At 40.2% G+C, this 13,225-nt stretch overlaps 1 protein-coding gene across 6 annotated transcripts in view; it reads left to right on the top strand.

The window, feature by feature from the left end:
* DPP6 (dipeptidyl peptidase like 6) overlaps nt 1–13,225 on the top strand; it is a 550,202-nt gene that overhangs the window by 500,033 nt on the left and 36,944 nt on the right. For all 6 annotated transcript variants that reach the window (XM_032687013.1, XM_032687020.1, XM_032686996.1 and 3 more), the window contains exons 11-15: nt 471–594; nt 1,421–1,459; nt 9,086–9,193; nt 9,770–9,861; nt 11,621–11,668. In XM_032687013.1, the coding sequence (XP_032542904.1) occupies nt 471–594; nt 1,421–1,459; nt 9,086–9,193; nt 9,770–9,861; nt 11,621–11,668 (411 nt within the window). The remainder of the gene's footprint in view (nt 1–470; nt 595–1,420; nt 1,460–9,085; nt 9,194–9,769; nt 9,862–11,620; nt 11,669–13,225) is intronic.

Below are 13,225 nucleotides of genomic sequence, written 5' to 3'. Positions count from 1 at the left end.
CGTGGATACTTAAGTGTGCAGTTGGCATAATTAGAGGCCCTTAATTTTTCATAAGCATAAAGAATCCAGCCATTGGTGGTGGTGGGTCTGAGTCAGCCAGTTAGCGTGCTCAGAATGGAAATGGTTTGCAATTTCTTTTCCACATGTGCATAAATTTGTAGCTCCAGGCATTTCAGTCCTTCTCAGAAGACAGAATAGCTTGAAAGATTCTTTATCTCCGTATTCGTCACTTCTTTGAAAATAACTTTCAGAAGTGTCAGATAAAACACCTGCACAGCCTTAAAAATGTCATTTTTAGGGGTTGAAATATATACATAAGGCAGCCTAAAGACATCAAGACACAATGTTCTTAATAACCAGGGATATCTCCTGGACCGTTTGCCTGTGGCAGCCCCCAACTGCTCTGCCGTGCGGGAATTCATTAGGGATGGCAGGTCTGTGATTTGGTTTATGTATGTCTGTGTTTGCAGGGACTACTACATAACCATGGTGAAATGGGCAACCAGCACCAAGGTGGCAGTAAACTGGCTGAACAGGGCCCAGAATGTGTCAATCCTGACGCTGTGTGATGCCACCACTGGAGTTTGCACGAAGGTAGGAGAGACAAGCAAAGGGGTCACTTGCCATCAGTTTTCATAACCCAAGGAAGGAGAAACTGTTTAAGTTATTTTACCTCATGACACAACAGCTGGCACATATTTATTTAGGCAGACACAGAATATAAACAGTGTTTGCAATATTTACTTTTTTTTAACACCTACAAGGCCAAGAATACTCTGTGTGTGAGAGAGAGTGATTACTTGTCTTGAAATACATCTGTTCAGATGCAAGCACACACATCTCAACAGTTTGTAACCTGAACACCTTTGCAACATTCTGGTTGCATTATATATATTTAATGTCATGAAAACCAGCTCATCTTTATCTACACCCATTTTAATTGTAGTTTAATTAACCCTTCTATAAATGCAGTTAATATAAATGGTGTATGAATATAAGCTCTGTATTAACACATTCTATATTTTAAACTGACATAGGTGTTTCCAGAGTAGAAAATCGTCCTGATATACCCATCCCTTGAAAAAATGATGCAATTCTGTGTATAGAGCACTGCACAGAAAATTTCTTAGTAACGTTCATTTCAACCTTTATTTCTTAAAAAGCTTTATTTCTTTAGGGAACAATATATCTTGTGGATTTATGTGTTTGGTCTGTATGAGTAAAATGCTTTCTTGATCTAGTGTATGCTTATTTGTTGGAGAGGAAAGGCAAGGAGAGGAGCCACTGGATTCCGCTCCTGAAACAGTTTCTTTGTATTTCTGAACAACCTTTCAAATTCAATCCAACAGCTTCCTGCACTGATGAGCAAAATGTAATAAATGACAAGTATTGTATTAATGTTCTTCTTTTTCTGTTTTAGAAACATGAAGATGAGAGTGACGCCTGGCTACACAGACAGGTAATATCGATCTTCTCCTTGCAGTCAAGTTTTTGGCAGGTTTTTTGTTACACTGTGTTTTCCACCAAAGAGAAAATCTGATTACCAGACCTGAAAAAGATACTTGGAAGATGGCATGATCTGAATTATAGGAAAGAGTCTCTCAGTTCTTATTGAAGGTGCCATCTTCTCTGGTATGTCCTGTAGTTCTTAGCCTGCAATTTACTCAGATTTAAAAGAGATGAAAAGCTGATGGTGAAAATTCACCCACTGACAGTATCTGTGTAGGACTCAACAACCTCAGAGGTAGCCCTTGATACCCTGCCTTGAGACTGATAATGATTTAAACAGTAGGGTGGTTGTTTTCCAGTCATTTTAATTGAGGATCTGTGCTCCATTCAGAGACAAAATCATGAAGATAGGACTTTTTATGTTACTTAAAGATCATATCTCAGGCACATGGTGTGACTCTTGGGGATGGTCCTGTGCAGTGCTTAGAGTTGGACGCGGTCATCCTTGTGGGTCCCTTCCAACTCAGCATATTTTGTGTGATTCTGGAATCAGTTTGTGAAGTGACCTCAGGTTTGATTAAGCTGTTCTTGAGACAGAAGCTGTGATACCAATTCAGCCACAACACTGTACTGTTTTTCAAGCAATGTGTGAATGCCAGACAGGGAGCAGCATGTCTGATAAAGATCTTCTACTATATATTTTTCCAAGTCCAGATTTAAAGCATTTCATGTTTTTGTCACAGCTTGTTCAGAGGAGCCAAGAACATGTAGAAATGACACTACGTCAGTTCATAAGCGAGAGCAATGCTCTCCTCTGTTCCAGTGGCTGTCCTGCAGCAATGGGCTGTGTGTGATCCAGATAAAAATTGATTGTACAGTGGAAATAGAGTTTGTGCTCCAAGCATTTCAAATAATCTTTTGCTAGTGTGCACAGGTATAGACTAAAAACTGCTGGAGTATTGTTTACATTCATAAGAACTGTGTTGGCTTGAGTAGAAAAAGCTTGAAAGACAAGACAAATCAAGAGGTAAGTTGCCCAGATATCATATATTAAAAAAGAAAAAGGACTTCACAGTATTCATTTATTTTATAAGTTGAAGGATAGTGGTAATGCTTTCACTGCTATTTACTGCAGTATAGTAGAACTTTATAGAATTAATACTGTATAGCAGAACTTGTGTTTTTACACTGCTGTGGTTTTTTAGTTACTTACCTACTACATGGACAGGCATTAAAAATGATGCTTTATCTTCAATATCTGAAGTAAACGATCTGTCAGTCTCTAATGGGACTGCTCCAGGGAGATATATTTTGTTTTACTATATCTCCAAAGAACGTATACTTATATTGAGAGCACACACTTAGTTTGATGTTAGAGAAGGTTGTTCATTACAGCCAAATGAGTCAGACATCTCAGTACTAAACTAAGATAACATTTTCTATGGACTTTGGAGACATTTGATAGCACCCTTCAAAAGATTTTGTAAGAGTCTGAAGAATTATAGAGCTCTTTCCCCTGTGTTTCTGACAACAAAATCACTTTAAATTCTAGTTTTGGCTGAATATGATCACTAGGATAATTTTATTTTCTGTATTTACCCTTTGTTTTATGACACATTAATCTAGATAACTGGAAAGCTATTTTCATGGCGTGTCTGATTATGAGAATGATGTGAAAATGTTAAATGCTAGTGTGAGTCCACTAACCTCTTCAAGAAGGAGATAATTGCACATCAGGCTGATGTGCATTCCTGAGCTACTGAAGGAGCTCAGGAATGTGACTCAGCTGGGGATGAAGGCTCCTTGGTTGAGACATTTTAGTATACATGCAAATCAGCCAGGTGCCAAATCCCCTCTGGAGACACCCAGTGTGGTGAGCAGTGGGGCCACACAGTCAATGGACCCTGGGCAGGATTCAGCTCACCCTGAAGAAGGCACCCACTGCCTGGTTGTCCAGCTTGCTCTGTGTGCTCCTTTGACCAGGCCTCCTTCTGAGAAGTATCCTAGTTTTAAATCAATGGGACCAAGGAGTCTAATTGCTTGCCTTTTTCTTTAAAAAAACCCTTAAAAGTGCTCCATATGCATGGTTTGAAAGGCATACACAGGCTTTACCTTTTTCTTGGAAATTTAAGTGCATCTGGTCTTCCTGGAATAGGGACAAAGTTCACGGTCAGCTGGGAGCAGGAGACAAGGAGTTTATACCAGGGACATGAGGCAGTCTCCAAGGATGACAGGGTTGACTTTTATTCAGCTGTCTGAAATACAGGGAGTTCTGAAATAGGGTGTACAACTCATGAACTTGACTTATGTTGTAGTGGTTTGGCAACTCAGTGTCATTTAATAGTCTGTGGAAGGTCATAGTAAATGATCTCATTTCCTTGTGGGCTTAAGTTCATGAATACATTTTACACAAGTCCAAAATCTTTGGAGAACCTCTCCCTAACACAGGTAAAGAGAAATACTGCAGTCACCGTCTTTGTAGCTGAAAAATAGGATAAACTACTTAAAACATGATGAGAAGTATACAATATTTGCACAGGATTTTCTAGAAAGTATCTGTCACTCTTTGTCAGATGAGGTGGCACATGTTCACTAAAACTGTCTAGGGACTCTGGAAGTTTTTACTTCTTTTATTAATATACTTGCTTGTGCACTTCTGAGCATAAAAGCCACACATTTATTTTTGCTTAAATATACAAATTCTTTGAGACAGTAATTACAGTTGTAAACAATTTTGTTTCAATTTTTGTGAAGAAGCCATTTTCCAGTAGTACCAGTGATGGTCATGTACAGACAATGAGTCAGCAAGGGAGAAATAACACAATTTCTGAGCACCTGCTGAAGATAAACTTTACTGGCATTTTAATTAGTTTATTTATTTAATTGTGAATGTGGCCCGAAAAAAAAATTTAATTATAAACCAGGGTGCAATTGAAACTCACCCTTTAAAGGCTTTGACATTGACGTTGGCAGGATCAGGAGATTACCATAAAATTGTTTAGAGACTTATAACCTCCAAAACTCTCTGTGTGGGTTGGCTGCCCTCCCCTGATAACAGTTTCTTTGGGTTGCATTTTACTTTCCAGTCCCCCGTTTCAGTGGTGTTTCAGATGACCTCAGTCTGAAACTAAAGACTTGCACTGTCAAAAGGCTGAGATGTTGAACACCTCACACCATCTTTCTTTTATTACTCCCTTTCCTTAATCCTGTTTGCATAAAAACCCGGTAATTATTCTTACATGTAATTAATAGGAGGTACGAAATGAGATCTTTTAAATAAAAGCAGACTTCAGAGAAACTTATGAACAAGACCCACTTTTTCACCCTGTTAAGCCCTTTTGCCATGGAATTATCCCATAACTGACCTAATGTTGGACTATAGACAAAGGACACAACAGAAATAGGACCCAGAGCCCCATAACTCAAATACCCAAAGTCATCTGCCAGAGCTAAAAAGCAGCTTCTGGCTACAAAAAATCTTTTTGGTACTTAAACAAAGAGTCCTGATTTCATCCAGTGGAGGGGATGGGTACCCAGAGGCAGAGGCTCCTCTTCTCTCCAGCTGATGACCCTGTATTTTGGTGCAGGTGCCCTGGCTTCTGAGATGGCCAGGTATGGTGCACCCAGCCACAGCTGAGCATGGGAACAGGTATAGAGGATGAAGCTTGGTATTGCCCCAGGGGCTGAGTGTGCCAGGAGGTGGAAAGAGATCTTCCCCCTCTGCCCAAAAGAGGAGGTGACTTCATTATCCCAGTGGAGTCAATGCACGTGTTTGTTTTTTTGTTGTTGGATTTAAACAAAGCATTTACCAATATACAAAGGGTCAAAAGGATCCATGTCACACCTATCTGTTTATCAGAGCTATGGGCCTGTGACACTTAAATTATTGGGACATTTCCCAGAAAGAATAAATGCCTACACAGCAAAATTATTAATTCTAGGATCTGGGCAAAAGTGGATTAGACAGAGAGGGCAGGAGATGCTGAGGAAGGGAAAATGCATCAGAGGATCAATTGGAATGGACTGGGTTATTCAGATTAATTTTTTTCCCTTTTTAAAACTTGAGGATGAACCAGAAAAACATAATTCTTATGGAAGTATAATTCTCAGTCAGTAATAAAACCAAAATGCAAAGAGTCTGCTTTACCACTGATTTCGGTGAGGAAATGTGTGAAATCCATCCAAGAGCACGTGAAGCACTGCAGAAGAACAGGAGACAGGGAGTGTGTTGAGCACAGACAAACTAATTTGGAGCTGCAGTATGTGGTGCTGAAATAGGTGATTGACCCATGTTAATGTGTGGGTGGTTTTGGTGGAGCTGTACTTCCATGTAGCTCTCACACATTCTGACTCACCATCAGTTGGGTAATTTCTCTTTCAAATATTTGTCCCAGTGCACATTTATCATGCAAATCCTCAAGGCTGGAAATGCTTATGCACTCCTCACCATGCTGTATGCACCTTGTCTTTCCTTCTTTTACTACAGGAGCCTTCCTTTGGTGGCTGCAGACCCAGTGATGCTCAGTTATCCCACTCAAAACAATTGAATACACTTTATTTATTTTTGTTTAATTGTTATTATTTACTCCAGGCCTTTGTGCTCCTCTCTAAGACCTACAGAAGCTGAGATTGCATTTAGAATTGTCCCCTCACTCATCTTGATTCTGCCAAACTTGGGATAAGCCTCTGAGGCACTCCTGGGTTTCTTCTCCTGATCATTTGCAGACACTCTGACTTTTTTATTGTGTAACTCTGAAGCACTGAACCCACTGGGAAGTACAGTTCCCTTCAGAAGTCTCCCATTACCTTATCTTTTCCACTAAAGCTGAAGTCTGGTGGCATCATTTTATACACAGCAATGAAGAAGTTGCTGGAAATAGAGTTGCTGCCTCTTTCTTTTACCGATAGCAGTGCAGTGCTATGAATTCGGTCTCCAGCCACAGGGTCATCCTTTGTTTAGTGATTGTTCCTTCAACTCTGAGTATGAGTGGGTAGTCCTCGTATACAGACACCTACCTCCTTCCTCCTCCACCCAGGGGACAATCACCCATCGCAGGTGAGCAGCTCTGGGTAGTTCTGCTTCCGGAGCAGACAGAAAGGCAAATGGGACACTTAGTCACACTTACTTAGTCAGATTTAAGCTTCACTTTAATTGCTGTGGAATCATACAAGAGTTACTTGACTCTTTTTTCCTTGTACCTGAATCGGCAGCACTGAGTTACTTCTACCCGCAGCTGACAGGAAAACAGCTTTGTCCTTCTTCTACACAAGGCAGAGGGTTTCTGGAAACTAGCCTTGACTACTTGGGCAGAATTCATTTGTCTAAATGTGGAGATCTGGCTGAGCAAAAGGACAAGAAGAGACATAAGGACTTCAGGAGTGTCCTACGGGGTCTCACCACTGCCTCTGTCCCATCATTCTGTCCTCAGCAGGCACAGCAGCTGATTTATTTAAGGACAGTGTGTGACCTGTCTGCTTTCTGCAGTCCAGTCCTCTCATATTTCACCATCATCTACAACAAAAAGATTACAGACATTTGAGACTATAACCATGTCTATTCCCTTTAAGATCTATTAATGAAACATGAATTTCTTCAATCCCTTTTTTGCCCCTTCTGATACCAGCTGATTCCATAAACCTCCTGTGGCAAAAACTTCCAAACATTTCCTACCTGCTGCATAGTAAAAGTATTTTCTTTTACTGGCATTAAACTGCTCTATTATTTTCAAGGAGGGCTGTTCTGTTTTGGTGTTGTGGGATTCAGTCAATAATAGTCGACCAAAGGCTCAGACAGTTCATATCACATGCAGAATATTTTAATAATGTGCTCAGTGTAGCTCCCTACAGTAAAAAATCCTGTTACAAGAGAATTTCAGCCTGTCCCTACATTTACCACCTGGGATCTGTCATCATCTCTGTCACAAAGCTCTGATTGTATTAATGTGTTGTCTTTCCAGTAACAGGAATGTGCAAACAGCCCATCTTGTAACATCAACCCAGTGCTAAAACCTCACATCTGTCACCTGTGCCATGAAGCTCCTTTCCCTGTAACTATGAATGAACCTCAAACTCATCTGCACAATGCCTGCTCTTGCTGGCAGAGATGGATTGCTGGAATATATAATGCAGAAGGCACAGATATAGAAATGGAGGGTGAAATCATTGCTACTTACCTCAGTAAAAAAAAACCTGTCGAGCAGAAGGTTTGCCCGAGCTATCACAGTCATTATTCAATGAGTTTTGTCATGTTATGAAAGGCATTTGGAAATAATATAGAGTTTCATGTTTCAGGTTCCAGAACAATGTCAGAAACAAATGAAACCATTATTTCCCAGAGCTGCAAGACGCTGTAAATGGGCATATTTTAAAATATACTGAAAACCTAAGCAGGGGAAAATGAAAGGAAAAAGGAACAATTTGAACACCTAATATAGCATTGATAAATCTGATAAATAGTGGAAAAGAATTAATCAGTAAAGACCTGGGAGCAAAGGCACATACAGCAAGAATAATGTGGTAGCTTGTGGGAAATAAAAATGTTTATTCCTTTGCTGTAAGTGTTTGCATGAGCCATAAGTCTCCCAGTACAATGAAGTTCTTGCCAGTTCATTGTGGTATCTTGACATGTGCTAAGCAGAAAGCCAAAGGAGGACCCAGAAGAGGCTGAGTAACAGTCTCCCTGTTGACTGCCCTGGAAGAAGAAGGGTCCACAAAGGGTCCACAAAGGGTCCACCAAGGAAGGCAGGGCTCATCCAGCCACAGAAAAGCCTGATATCACAGGAGAGGTTCAGCAGAGGTTTGGCCCTTTATTTAGTCCCAACTACTGGAGATTCAGAGTAAGCGTCATGTAGCCAGTTCCCTTGGTACAGTGCTCCTGTGTCACACCATATGGACCATCCTTCTGCTTTTACTTGTAGCCTGCTGTTCAACCATCTCATGCAGTGACTTCTCATGTGCCTCAGGATTCCTCTACAAAAAGAAGACATCCTTCCAGGAGATGCTTGCTTGCCGTATGTGGTGTTTGATTTTCCTTCTGCTGAGTCTCTTCTGTCTCTGGTTGAAAGTTCTAGTCACCCACTAAAAGTCAATCACCACATTCACCTGGGAGCTCTGTGTCAAAGACAGTTCTGCAAGAGATCCTCTCCTTCATAAATAATTCAGTGAGATAAGCATTTGTAAGACAGGAGAAAAAGACAGCAGTTAGATGCTGTTAGTTGTGTTTCCTCCAGGACAGGAACAAATCCATTCTTCCAGCAGAGTAAACAGGGTTTGTCATACTTGTGCCAGCAAGGTTCAAACGAGCTCTAAAGGCTGTATTCCAACTGCCCCAAGCAGTCAACTGTATATGTGTACTTTTGGCTTTGCAAATGGGAATTGACTTTATAGCAAAGAGACTATCCTTGTTGCCTGTCTCCGTCTTCCCACAGCTGAAAAGTGTCTGCTCTCCCAAGAGCAAGAAGCAATAATCTTCAAAACTTTCTTCAGTTTTCAGTGGGCTTTCTGTTTGCCTCAGGTTGCTGTCAAGGAGCACTTTCTGTTTCACTGTGAATTAATTTCACCAGGGTTTGCAGTGCTGAGCAACTCTAAATACAATAAATGAACAGTAAAACAATCCTTAAATTTGCTGCTTATACAGAACGAAGAGCCGATTTTTTCCAAGGACGGTCGGAAGTTTTTCTTTGTCCGAGCCATTCCCCAGGGAGGACGTGGAAAGTTCTACCACATTGCCATGTCATCATCACAGGTAACTCACTCACTGCCACCTGAGGCAGACAGCAGTGAAAAGTAGTATCTGTGCTTGGACCAGCAAGACTGGGAGGTGCAAATGTAGAAAGGTCTTGTGCATAAAAGAAAAAAAAAAACTTCAATGATGCTTTATTGGGCATGAGATAACATGAATTTACAAATTAAACACTTAGAAGTAAAAGGTCAACCAACTGTGTCTTTGCAAATATTATCATAGTTTTGGTTTAGTTTTTTTTAATACCACCTCAGCTGTAAACAAATAAGTAAATCACTGCCCTGCCATAAAAAATTAATTAGAAGCATGTGGGCATGCTTGATTAGAGGAAGGGGTTTGAAGCTGCTCTGTGCTGAATTCATATAATTATCTTCAGTGGAGTTATGGTTAAGATGATTCTGACTCCCCATTATTTCTATGCCTGCAGATTCACAGAAATAGCAAGTGGGGTGGTGGAAATTGCAGATGGAAGGTTTATTCTTCATGGGCAATGGAGTCAAAGAGCTGTCGTCTTCAGAAGAGGAGCTGTGCTCTTTCTTTTAAGAGTAAAGTAATCTAATATTCTTTTCTGTCTGGCAGCCCAACAGTAGCAGCGACAACTTACAGGCTATTACATCTGGCGATTGGGATGTGACAAAGATACTGGCATATGATGAAAAGAGGCATAAAATGTAAGTAAACGTTGACCTGACAAATCAGTCTTCCCTTGTTTAGCCCTGGGCTGTGGGGTCAGTTCCAACGATGATGTGTATACATCTGAAATGTATGAGCATGAGGGGGAGATAAGAAAGCAAGGAGAAGCTGTCTCCCTTTTGGCTTAACCTATCACACCATTACATATATCTTGTGTTACTTTGATTTTATCTGTACAGTTCAAACCTCTCTTTCTGCAAATATTAAATATATTTGTGCAGAGCAGTAATTTCTCCTGCTGCAACTTCTGAATTTAGCCTCTCAAGGAAAGAGGTCTATCTTCACTGACCACCTAAAGAATCAGTTTTAGAAAGAATCCTTTGTTGACCTGCAAAAATATTCATGCATTAGGGGAAAAAAAAAGTATTTAGGTAGAATTAAAAAAACAAGCAAACAAAACAAACAAACAAAAAACCCCAAAACAAAACCACAAAAAACCCCACCCTTCTTCACACCTGCCCTTTGTGCTTGTAAAATAACTTCTGTAAATATTCACTTTTTCAAATACACTTCAGGAAATTACATAATAGAATATTTGCAAGGCTTTCTGGACTCAAACAACATATAGATTCCTTTCCCGGCAAAGTTTCAGGTGGATGTGAGGTTCTCACCTCTAAGTAACTTAATGTCACTGAAACTTGAGTAAAAAGTCTCTGGGATATAATAAACTTTGAGTGATCATTAAAAGCACAACGCTTCTTCAAAGTTTTGAATGCTCTCAATTGCCAATAACTCAGTACAATATAGAATCATAGAAACATAGAGTCACAGAATGCCTTGGGCTGGAAGGGACCTTAAAAATCCTTTAGTTCCAACTCCCTACCTACCATGGGCAGGGCCACCTTCCACTGGACCAGGTTGCTCAGAGCCCCCATCCAACCTGACCTTGAACACTTCCAGGAATGGTCTAAGCAACAAACTGGCACCAAAGTCTTATTTGCATTTTAACTGGCCAGCCAAGCAGAAAACAACACGTACAGTTTGTGCAATCAAAGTGTATGCCAACAAGTGCAGCTTGTTGGAAGCAGATCAGCAGGGATGAATATGCTTCCTGATGTTATTCACCCCATGGATGCTGTATTTGTTCCTGTTGTCCATCCTTATTCACGTGAAATGTCATCTGGAGGATCAGTTCATCCCCACGTGTTGGACTGAGGTTGGCCACCTCCAGCAGCATCTCTGTATTGCCTTCAGAAGCCACTGCACAACAGGGCTTTGGGATAAACATCCAGAAAGGAGCTCACCACAGTCTCAGCACAAAACAAGGACAATGAAGTGTTCCTCTGCTTCATACTCTGCCTTCCTTTTCTAAGAGGATGTTTCAGTGGGTTTCACGTCAGGCCCTCATTTGCTGTTTAACTGCTCAAAGAATAAAAGGTGGTCAGAGGAGTAAAAACTGGTTCTAAACAAAAAAAAAATATGTTTAAAGGAAATTCTGAGCCATAAATCTTAACGTAAAAATCTGGATGTCTCTCACTTATCCTTTTTGGTTCACTGACAGGACCAGTTTAGGACCCCAACTTTTCCATGCTTGCTTTAACTGCAGTGCATTCTACAACATCCTTGCTTGAGCCTCTGCAGTGATGTGTCCCTCTCTATGTTTTTCTAATTCAGTTTAAACTTTCCTTGCCTTTACAAGATCAGGAAAATGGTGATGAGAATGAAGATGATGTTTCATGAGGTACTTCTAAACACACTTTTAATGGTGCAATTGCCTTTTTGATTTTCCCCCCACAGTTATTTCCACAGCACAGAAGATTTACCAAGGAGGAGACATTTATACAGGTATGTGCCTTACTAACCTCACATACAGAATTTCCCATTTCTTCAGGCTTACACGAATCATTACATAAGCAATTGCAACAGAAGCAGTTTCTTAAGTTTTTGTCTTTAGTGGCATTGCAAGATCTTGCAGTGTGTCACTGGAATAGACAGAACAGCGTAACCATAGTGAACAAAGCTCTTGACATTTGGAAATGTTTTACATTTAGCAATTTTCTCATAGGAATGCCAATTTTAAATTGGTCTTAAGATTGTCACAAAACTTTACACACTTGAAAGAATCCAGAATTACATAAACTAATGGTATAAACTGTTCTTATACTTTCAGATAACAGTTTTCATGGAAATTTGATAGCAGCTCACCTCTTCACAAAACTGAAAAGAATTAACAGTGTGTTATGCTTACAAACCTTTTTCTGCAGTTCCAGGACAGTTCAGTATCCTCCCTAAGTGTTTGATGAGTAAAAGACTACTTTATAATAAGCTATTGCTAGTGTAGCTATTGTGAAGTATTGTGGAAGCAGATTACAAAGGGGAGGAAAGCCAAACTTTTCAACAAACACTTTGGAATCATTATTCCACTTGTCCTGTTTTTCTTCTCAGTACAATTTCCTTCTCTCACATGGTATCATGCCTTTCTCTTTCCCCAGTGGGAAGGAAAATTGAGCAAACTAAATTACCTGTAGTTTAATCATTTTTCCCTTTTGAGACCTCTATGCCTGTTCACTGCACTCCCCAGTTTTTTGAGAGTAGCTCAGCTCAGTGTTTATTTTCTTGAAGAAAAGAAAAAAATGTATATATCTCAATGCTATTGAAATGAGAAGAAAATCTCACTTTAAAAACTGAGTCCAGGCAAAGCTGCTCAAGAGCTGCTGGCATGAGACAAAGTGTTTCCCACCCCTCCTCGGATTGGCACGAATCTCACCCTGGTGCCTCATCAGCCTCACCTCCCCACATAGGCAACAGAGAAAGAGATGCCCAAAATTTCAGTGTCCTTGACCTCATCCATTACCTTACTTTGATTACAATGATCTTGGCCTCACTTTGGGGAGTCGGTTTCCTGTGATGTAGTTTGTCTCTTGTCCCAAACCAAAGGCATCAGCCTTTGCATATGTTCATTGGCAGAGCTCCACTGGAGCACTGGTAGGTGAAATCTGATGAAGATCCATTTAGGGCTTTTTTCTTTTTTTGTGTCTGACTTAGTAGATGTAAGTAGGATTTAAGTCAGAGACACAATCTGAGCCTAAACAAGAACCCAAGATCTACTCATTTCAGTCTCTGTGGCCCTAAAAAGGTTGCTCAGCCCCATCTCTTGAAATGGTAGCAAAAAACACTCACCTGCTTTACAGTAATACTGGAAAGATCTATTAGTTAATATTCTTGAAGTTTCAGAATGCTATAATGGTGCAAAATGTTATTTATTAATATTCGCTAATGATCAGCATTTCATTCTTCAACATGTAGTAGACTTTTAGAAGCACTTCTGAGCATATGGACAGGCCACATTACCTTCTTCAGCAACAGATCCCTAAATGCAATCTCTCCTTTCTGCTTGGATGC

The sequence above is a fragment of the Chiroxiphia lanceolata genome, chromosome 1 (genome assembly GCF_009829145.1).
Source record: "Chiroxiphia lanceolata isolate bChiLan1 chromosome 1, bChiLan1.pri, whole genome shotgun sequence".
Classification (NCBI taxonomy): domain Eukaryota; kingdom Metazoa; phylum Chordata; class Aves; order Passeriformes; family Pipridae; genus Chiroxiphia; species Chiroxiphia lanceolata.
Note: the sequence above shows the minus strand (reverse complement) of the source record. Positions and strands in the feature narration are given on the sequence as shown.